At 40.6% G+C, this 8,938-nt stretch overlaps 1 protein-coding gene across 17 annotated transcripts in view; it reads right to left on the bottom strand.

Annotated features, from left to right (window-relative positions):
* Positions 1-807: 807 nt before the first annotated feature.
* TRAF3 (TNF receptor associated factor 3) overlaps positions 808-8,938 on the bottom strand; it is a 69,335-nt gene continuing 61,204 nt past the window's right edge. For all 17 annotated transcript variants that reach the window (XM_015631268.2, XM_015631270.2, XM_015631271.3 and 14 more), the window contains one exon: positions 808-8,594. In XM_015631268.2, coding sequence (XP_015486754.1) covers positions 8,023-8,594 — 572 coding nt within the window. In that variant the 3' untranslated portion in view covers positions 808-8,022. The remainder of the gene's footprint in view (positions 8,595-8,938) is intronic.

The raw sequence follows: 8,938 nt of genomic DNA, 5'->3' as shown, positions 1-8,938 counted from the left end.
GGCTTCCCAGCACGTTCACTCTGCCTGTTCCAAACACCAGGATGGGCTGGCCAGGTTGTTCTCCCATTGCAGTGCCAGCAATGTGGCGGTGGCTTCTGCCAAGACACTGCAGTCTTGGGTGTGAGCACATTGCTAAACCCAGTTCCACCCTTGCAGTGATGGGAAGGAAGGGAAACTGCAATTTCACTAAGAAAGGGGTGGGAGGGACGACAGTGGTGCTCAGTAGAAGTTGCATGCTTCGTACAACACCACAGGGGATCAGGGGTTTCATCCCTAGGCTGAATTTGAAATGTGGTGCAAATATTGCTCCACTCATTCCAGAACTGACTGGCGTTTTTACAGACTGCATCATGTTCTGTGACCTCAAGCACACACCTGCCATGCGGTTCTGAGCTGAGAAGAGTCACTAATGACACAAGAGAAGAAAAACTAAGATATATACATCTTTAAATATTTAAGCTATGCTTCAACACTCCCACACCTCTCTGGGAAAGCAGTGTACCCCAAATGCATGAAAAGCCATCCCATTTATTTCTACTCTGTTTGCACAAGGTCTCTCAACTCTGATGTTAGGATGAACACCATCGCCTGGTTTATTCCAGCAGAGTTAGCAGATGGAAAATAGGACTCTGACTGAATTTATGGCAAGTTACCTGTGCAGAGGATGGGAAATGCCACAGTAAAGCTCTATCAGGTGTGTGAGCCCAAAGCACTGAACAGCCAGCATGCAGCATGCTCACAGAGGAGGAAGGATGCACCCTGGCCATCTGCAAGTGAACAGTAGTCATTCAAATTCAACACACCAAGTTTTTTTAAAAAATATGATTTCCTACTTATTTATTTTTCCTTTAATAACACAGTTTAGCATTTCAGAGTTCAGCATTCTACACTCTTACACACTGTCCTTGTTTATTAGCATTTAAACACAAAAAGACATAGCAAGACCTCCAAACACAAATAAATACAAAAACACAATATACAGTAAACTGAAATACAACATATAATAATGCTATTGGGAAATTAAGACATGTTGCTAATTAATTTTTTTTTATTATTATTTTAACAACATGGTTATTGCTGAGCAATAAATTATACATTTTAAAATTGTTTTTCCCCCTAAAAGAAAAGGACGAGAACCACTGGTTACCAGATCACTTGCACTGTATCCTTACAGCTATTGATAATTAAGACAGGCAGAATATACACAATCAAATGAGGCTGGCCTTCTTTGGTCTTTGTTTTTGATCATAAAACTGAACACAAGTGTACCGTTCACTGAAGAGTATGAGATTAAAGAAATGGATACACAAGTTTCAAACACATTAATTTGTACATTATTCTCAATCACTGATGTCTTTTCCATAGATAGTTCTCACAGAATTTCTTGGAAACAAATGTAAGCTTCAGTTTTCCCGATTATTATGTTGTTCCATGCATCTTAAAGGTTATCCTACTTGTCTAAGAGAAATGGACCTACATTTAGCCCATCATCTCCTAATGGGGTATTTTTCACAGCTCTCTAGTCACCACTAATTCATTGGAGTTTTATACCTTGTAGAAAAAATCCTGAACTTCCCCATTTTTTTTTCTATAAAACTGAAAAAAAAGAAGTATTAACCGAACAACAGCAATAAGACAAACAAAGTAGGTGGAGTACACGATGCATCAGCAACGATGGAAGCTTGTACCTTCCCATTCCACAAGTACAGATTACACAACTCTCTGCCAGTGATGCAGGTCATAGTTGGAAGATGTGTCCTTTCAGATGCGAGCTATATTCAAATACAAAGCTCGGAACACTATGCAAGAAAATGACCTTTACGAATGATAATGCTGGTTTATCTCAGTAACCCTTAGACAGAGTCAAATTTTATCACTACGCATCGCACTGCCAGCAATGGAGCGTGTGAACACCGGCATCGCTAAGAAGTTAAAAAGTCCTTGCAGAACTGGCAACCAAATTAAAAGCTTAGTTCCAAAGGACCAAAAACACAAACACCACATAGAGACAACAAACCCTTCCCTGAATGGGTAGGTTAGTAAGCCACAGAGTTGGGGTCCAGATTTGAGTTCAACATCAAGTCTGGGATGTTTGAATCCAGGGTTTTGGTTCAGGTGCTTCTCTGTGAAATTCAGAACTTACTTGAACCCTAAGGAACTAATCCTAACTTGGAGGGAAAATAATGGAAAAACACAGCCTAATATCTACACTGACGTCATGAAATGGAAGACAGAAGCTGCAGTCTTGACCATATATTAGAAGAGAAACAGGAATAGTCAGATCCCTTATGTGTTGTATAACTCTACTCTTCTAAATCTTAAGAGGATGTCCCTGAATCAGCAGTCCAAAGTTTTCCACAGCCTTCCTATCTGGTGCTTCTCTGCAAAGGCCTGGATTAAGAGGCAAGAAAGAACAATTAAGCCCTCCAGATTTTGGTTTACAGAAAAAGGGAGAAAGCCTCACAAGAGAGAAATGGTCAGTCACACTGACTGGTAGAACAAAGATGAACCCACTTTGCTGTACAATGGTATTCTCCCTCCTTAGTTAAGAGGAGCATCAAACGAGACTGGTGTTGTTAGATGATTCTGAACAAACAGAGCAGGACACGTGTTTGCTGCTGTTACTCACACTGACATGCTGTGCTGGCCTTCACTCTGCATGTCTGGGCCACCACGTGTGTGCAACCCCAAATCACGACAGCTTGTATGTTTAATTCTAGCCCTTACTGTCCTGATGTGGGTCTTCAGGATATGTCAACTGATTTTCCAGTTCCATTAAGGGACAAATGTATTAGAAGAGTAAAACCTCGTGATTCAGAGATAATACCAGGGAACTGGAACCTCTCATTCAGTCCCAGCTCCAGGAGACTCCTTTTGTGACTCTGGGCAAATCATATCTCATCCTTGATTTCCTTGTTCCAAAGAAGAGAAATAGCACTTGCTATACACTGTACACAGTATTAAAAACTATTCTCAGAATCAACTGTTAAACCAATCATTTTTATTGCAGTGGCTTTGACTTCTAGCTCAACCAGAATATCAAGGTATTGACTGAACAGGAATTCCAGGGAAGAGGTCCAGATGCTTTTTATCATTTTTTGTTCCAAAGCAGAGGAAATAATTTGCAATTAAAAAGTTGCCCATCACTGCAGTTGTTCAATATACAGGAATCTCCAAATTATCAGAGCATGAAGAAGAACATGTGTCCTAAATTACAATTCAAAGTCTTCAGAAAAGCTGAACCAAGTGTTTGCTACATACAGGTGTTCAAACCTGAAAGATATGAACCAAAGTTTGCCCTTAGCCAAGATCCTCCCTTAGCAGCAGCAAGTTATATTTGCACCAATTGATCAAGTATAACTTGGAGGAAAGGGTTTTGTTTCATCACTTCTACATAAAGAAAAGACTTTGCATATTTATGTGCATGCATGTCTGTGTGTATATGTATGTACCTACACACATACAAGAAATTTACAGAGCAAAATCTAAGAGATTAGGTATGCAACCCAAGAATTTCCCCCCTCACCTATTTGTATATTTGCATAGTTAAATCATATCAAAGGCATCAATACTACAGTCACATTTTTCACTCTTCTGCAGTGCAGGCAACTTTCCTTGTCACTCCCTACACGCTTCTCTGTCTTGGACCAAAGAGCACCACAGTTTTAAAAACTAGACAAAATATCAACAGATATACCCTGCACTGTTGGGTGAAATGCCTATCCCAGGTGATGGAATACAGATACAAATAGGTGGTAGCTTTTAAACTCCACCTCAGTGAGCCATAATCATGGCAAGCTGAGGAAACAGAAGTGATACAATCACAACCTAACATTCGTGGGTTCAACACTCAAATCCCAGCTAACACAAATCTCTATTACCTTTGCATTTGAGAAATTCACCAGGCATAGAAACAGGCACATATCTTCATCTTTCCTTTTCCAAGTAGAAACCATCATGAGAAAAGGAAATAAACTGCATTTCTTTTTTTTTTTTTTCCATATTTTTAAAAATCTAGCGTGTTTTTTCCATCAAAAGTATGCCACCCACCACTCCCTTCTCCTATTGCACATTCTCTTTGTGAAGAACAACATTTACAGTACAAGGCTGAAATCAACATTGCATATTGTAAGTCAGCAGTTGAAGGTGTACCGTGTAGACAGTAACTGAAACAAGACCCCAGTTAATTAGCTCAGAGAAGCAATACAGACATGGTCATGCATCATAATTGCAGGTTGGTCTTTAAACACCCAAAAGGTTTCATCCTGTTTAGGATTCAAGACTAGGTAACAGGTGCACTCTGTGCTGAAGAGTGCACGCAAAGGGCAACATCCAGATTGTCACACACTGGAATCTCCCTACAGGAAGCTGGAAACGGGAGAGGTTTGTACATAACTTGGAGCGTCACCGTGAAGAAAGAACACCAGCAAGAGACTTCAGTCATGTGCTGCCTAAGAATTACTAAGTAGAGGACAATATGGTTGCACTGAACAAACTCTGTTCAAAGTAACACAAATACTCTGGGACTCCCTTGCAATAGTGGCAGCCCCCAGGAGTTTGCCGGGATTCAAGAGCATACCTTGGGGGCAGGGTGCTGTCCCACCAATCACTTTAAACAGACAGGCCCTAGAAAACTTTGGATACCTCAGTCAGGAACAAAGAGAAAAAGGATAAAGGGCATTTCAGCGATGAGAGAAACAGTTAAATAACTTAAAAGTGTTGAGTAAAGCACCAGGTATCTTTTCCTTTCAACTTAGAGAATATACAGTGGCCTTGTTTTCACAAAATGCTACATACTCCTTGCTGGAAAGCAGAGGAAACCGATTTCTATGTACACAGTAAGAACTCTACAGAGATGGCCTGTGAGTTCTGCGGAGAAAGGGGTGTTACAGTCAAGGCTTCAGGTATTCCACAGCAGGCGGTGTCTAATTTGTGTAGCAAGATCCTGGATTTCACAGTACGCAGGGTTGGCAAACTGGAAATTCTCTGGCAGCTTCATGTAGTTTTAAAAAATAAGTGCAGTAGGCCTCCATTTTATTAATTGTGATAAAAAGCACATATGCAAAAATATTTTTATATCGATAGCACATTACTGCATTATAAAAGCTGCCCAAGTGAAGCTGAAGATTCTGGCAGCTGGTGCTTTTGGCACTTGGGAGATGTGGAAAGCAGCATAGAGATCTGTGAAATACAACAGTGACTGATGTTTCTGCTACAGTGATCGGCATTTAGATAGTTAGCAGTGTTCATATTTAAACTTCTCTGTGAAGTTTCTGAGTCAATATCCCACCAAGACGAGATATTCAGATCTCTTAAAGCTACTAGTTTAGGCTGTGTGCAGACTCAGGAAGACTTCCCTATTGGTTTACACATTCGCATGTTTCAAAGTCCTCTTTCAATCACCAAGGCTGGAAATGCTTTTATTCCTCCTCTTTTTAAAGAGCTTGGATTTAGAAGCGCAATTCTGTCACAGAAGTTGGAAACTGTAGTCACAAATCTGCAGAATATGCTGGGCCCTGCTTATACTAGAAATCTCCTCCAAGTCCCAGATTGAAACAGGATATAAACTGTTTTGAGATGGCCAAACGGTTTCATTTAATTTTACAAGACATGCATTAGCAATGGGAGGAGAGTCCTTTGGACATTTCCACTTGGGAATCCTGTTTTCAGTAAAATTCTGTGATGCACAAACACAAAAGCTCAGCTGCCTACATTCACAATTATTAAAATGACACAAGTCGAGCGAACCTTCGCCCTAAAGCGTAAGTGATGGGTTTACTTATGCAGCCTGCATAAAACTGCAAGTGCCATACAATTATATCTAGAGATATAGATGCAGGTATATCTATAGATATTTATCTCTTGTGCAGAACATCCTCCTTCCGTGCTAGAAATTAAATGCTAGCAGGTGCCTCCACATTTGAGCTTGCACCTGTTGACAGCCACGTACCATAGAGGGAGTACAGTACCCGGACAATGGAAGGCAAGAAAAGGAAGACAAGTTGCTGCCGACGGTCAGGACAGTCAGCAGCAGGCAGTATTCTAGCAGGTGCCTGGAAAACCCATGAAGACCACTTAGCATGCATTGTATATCCATAAATACTTCTTGCAGGCACTGTGTGTGAAGGCACAGCCAAAAAAGACAACAGCAAAGACAAGCTGAAATACAAAGGCATGAATTCAACTGCACCTTAGACAAAAATTGTGACTATGCCTCGAAAAAGCAGAAAACTGATACAGCCTGACATTAAAGGCTGAGATGCAATAGTTTTTTTCAAGCCCACGAAGGCTGAAAGCACAGTGGTGCAAGCCCGCTCTGCTTAAGCAGGATTTTAAAGAGCACCACAGTCAGGCTGTGTCTCTGGACTTGCTTGTCACAGGCTATTAAATAGAAGCAGATGAACACAGCAGGTTGCAGTCAGCATGTTTCAGGGCTAGCAAATGCTTTCCACTGCAGTTCAGGCTGCTACAAGAAAGAAGCCCATGCATTCCCCATTAGGATGCTTGTCTGCTATGAGAAGCTGCCACAAGCATCCATATTCACAGCCCCAGAGTTCTCAGATGGATTTATTTCAAGTGATGCCACCTTACAGCCACAGGCATTAGAGGAAAAATGTCACCTGCCTTCACAGTGGCCATGGAGTCTGTCTAGTCCAAGCTCCATAGGAGCACTGAGCATAACGTTTTGGCACCTCAGTAGGATGGATTCCACCATGGCCAAGTCATAGAAGCTGCAGAAGCCAAAGGAGTGGGCTCTGGCTTCTCTTTCATACATTGCAAGGTACCTAAGGGCTCTGAAGACAAGGCTAAACATTATGCCTGAAGTCCAATTAAACTACCATTTCAGATATCAGAATTAATCTGAATAAAAAGCTATGGTTTATAAGCAGCACAGCACATCTAAGGCACATGTATGCATGCAAGCCACCATCACTGTATTAGGACATTGCTGGTTTGTCTTGAAGCAATGGCTGCTAGTACAGAACAAACATAGAGGCTTTTTTCAGCACTAATCCTCCTCCCCAATACTGAAAATACTATATACTGCTGACAGCATAATGTGCAACATATATAGCTTGATTGGAAAGCATGGGGCAGAACTTTAAAAAATGTACAGGATTCCGTTTAGAACTCCAAAGTTCAACAAATGCCCTATTTTAGGGTGAAAACAATTATAAATCTGATAATGATGCACAGCATCCATGAGTGATTTTTCCTTAATTTTGAAGTAGTGTCATTAACTACGACATATATTGTAGGTTTACATTTCTAAAGAGAAATAACAGAATTGAATAGTTTTTTTTTCCTATCACAAGTGATAACCAGTGTTTGATATCTTCTATTTTTTTCTTCCAAGAAATATCAGTCTATCAACAGTTTTAAAATAAAATGTTTTTTGTAACAATAGAACTTTAAATAAAAATATGATTTTGATTCAGATACTTTTGAGAAGACATGGATACTTTTCCAAGATCTTCTGACAAAGTAATTATTAAAACAGAGACCAGATGAGGCCTTAAAAAGACAATATACTATATTTCAGACAAGATTGCACCTCAGTTTTTCAAAGAATATCATAATTGTAACATTACTTCATCTTCTTTTAACATGCTGACAATTTCCAGCTAGCCCACATGTGAAGGGTTTTTCTTGTATTCTAGCTTAAGAGAAATAAAAGTCAGTAATTGATTCAGCACATACTGTATATGTCTTTTCACCTCCAATTGACTAGATCATTAATAAGTTAAAAAAATCCTCTCTGACCATAATCACTTCCCTGATGAAGGGTAAGTGATTCTTCAGAGCTCAAGTGTTGCTAGTTCTATTAAAAAATATACCATGGTATGATTTCTTAATGTGTTGCTACTTTCGCAATTGGACCCTACGCAGTTATGCCTTCAAACTCTTCCATCTGTTCCACAAGGTGGTTCTGTGAGCTTTAGGACCTCTGATTGAAGACAAACTGATATAAAACCCCCAAACGGAGTTGCCTTCTGTTTAATCCGCCTCCCCCAGTGTATGTCAGGGGTCTGGTAGATCCGATGTATCCACTATGACTTTAATAAAAATAGTATCATCTTTAATATACGTTCCATTCTCTAGAACAGTTTGAGCCACAAAGACTGGGCAGCCAGATGCAATGTTCATTTCTCCAGTTGGCTTCTTGAAACTGCTGCTGTTTGGATCTGGCTTGAAAGCATCTCCCAAGTGACGTCGAGACGGTCCCTGATCCATGAGCATGAGAGTCACTTTCTGTTTGAAGGGCCAAGGAAGCAAAGCGTCGTATTCTCCACGCATTATGACAAAAAACAGAGACAAGTGCGTCCCCTTTCCCATGCCATCTCCGTTCAGGTAAACTCTGGCACACATCTTGTAGCCAAAGTATCCAGTATAAAAGGGTTGGCTGTACAAGGACAGAGTCTTCCCCATGACTGCTTCTTGCTTCCGCCGTTTATAATCTCGGATTTTCCAAATCAGCACTCCGTTGTAACTTGCAGTTTCTAGAACCTGGAAGCGGAGGTCCATGTCAGCCAGCCGAATGTCGTGAACGCTCAGCATCTGATCATGCCTGCTCAGCTGGGTCTCCAGCAGGCCTGGCAGAAACAGAAAGGATAGGGGTGAGAAACCCTGCTTTTTACTAAAGACTGTAAAAATCAATCACCAGTGCTGTGTATGAAAACACTTTCCTCCTCGACAACCAAAGTGCATTTGGCCACTGATGAAGCAATTTCTACAGGCTCTAATTTGCTGGCTGGTATCTAGGTTAGCTGGGATTTTAACAAACGTGGATGTTAATCAAATGTGCAGTAAAAGTCAAATATTCAAATCATTTAACAGATTTTTCCTGGTCATTAAACAGTATAACTAGAGGCTTCCATTTTTTAAAAGCAGATCTGGTAGCAATGCTGCAGATTGCTATTTAGCAGGTAAGACCTTG

The sequence above is a fragment of the Parus major genome, chromosome 5 (assembly GCF_001522545.3).
Source record: "Parus major isolate Abel chromosome 5, Parus_major1.1, whole genome shotgun sequence".
Taxonomy (NCBI): domain Eukaryota; kingdom Metazoa; phylum Chordata; class Aves; order Passeriformes; family Paridae; genus Parus; species Parus major.
Note: the sequence above shows the minus strand (reverse complement) of the source record. Positions and strands in the feature narration are given on the sequence as shown.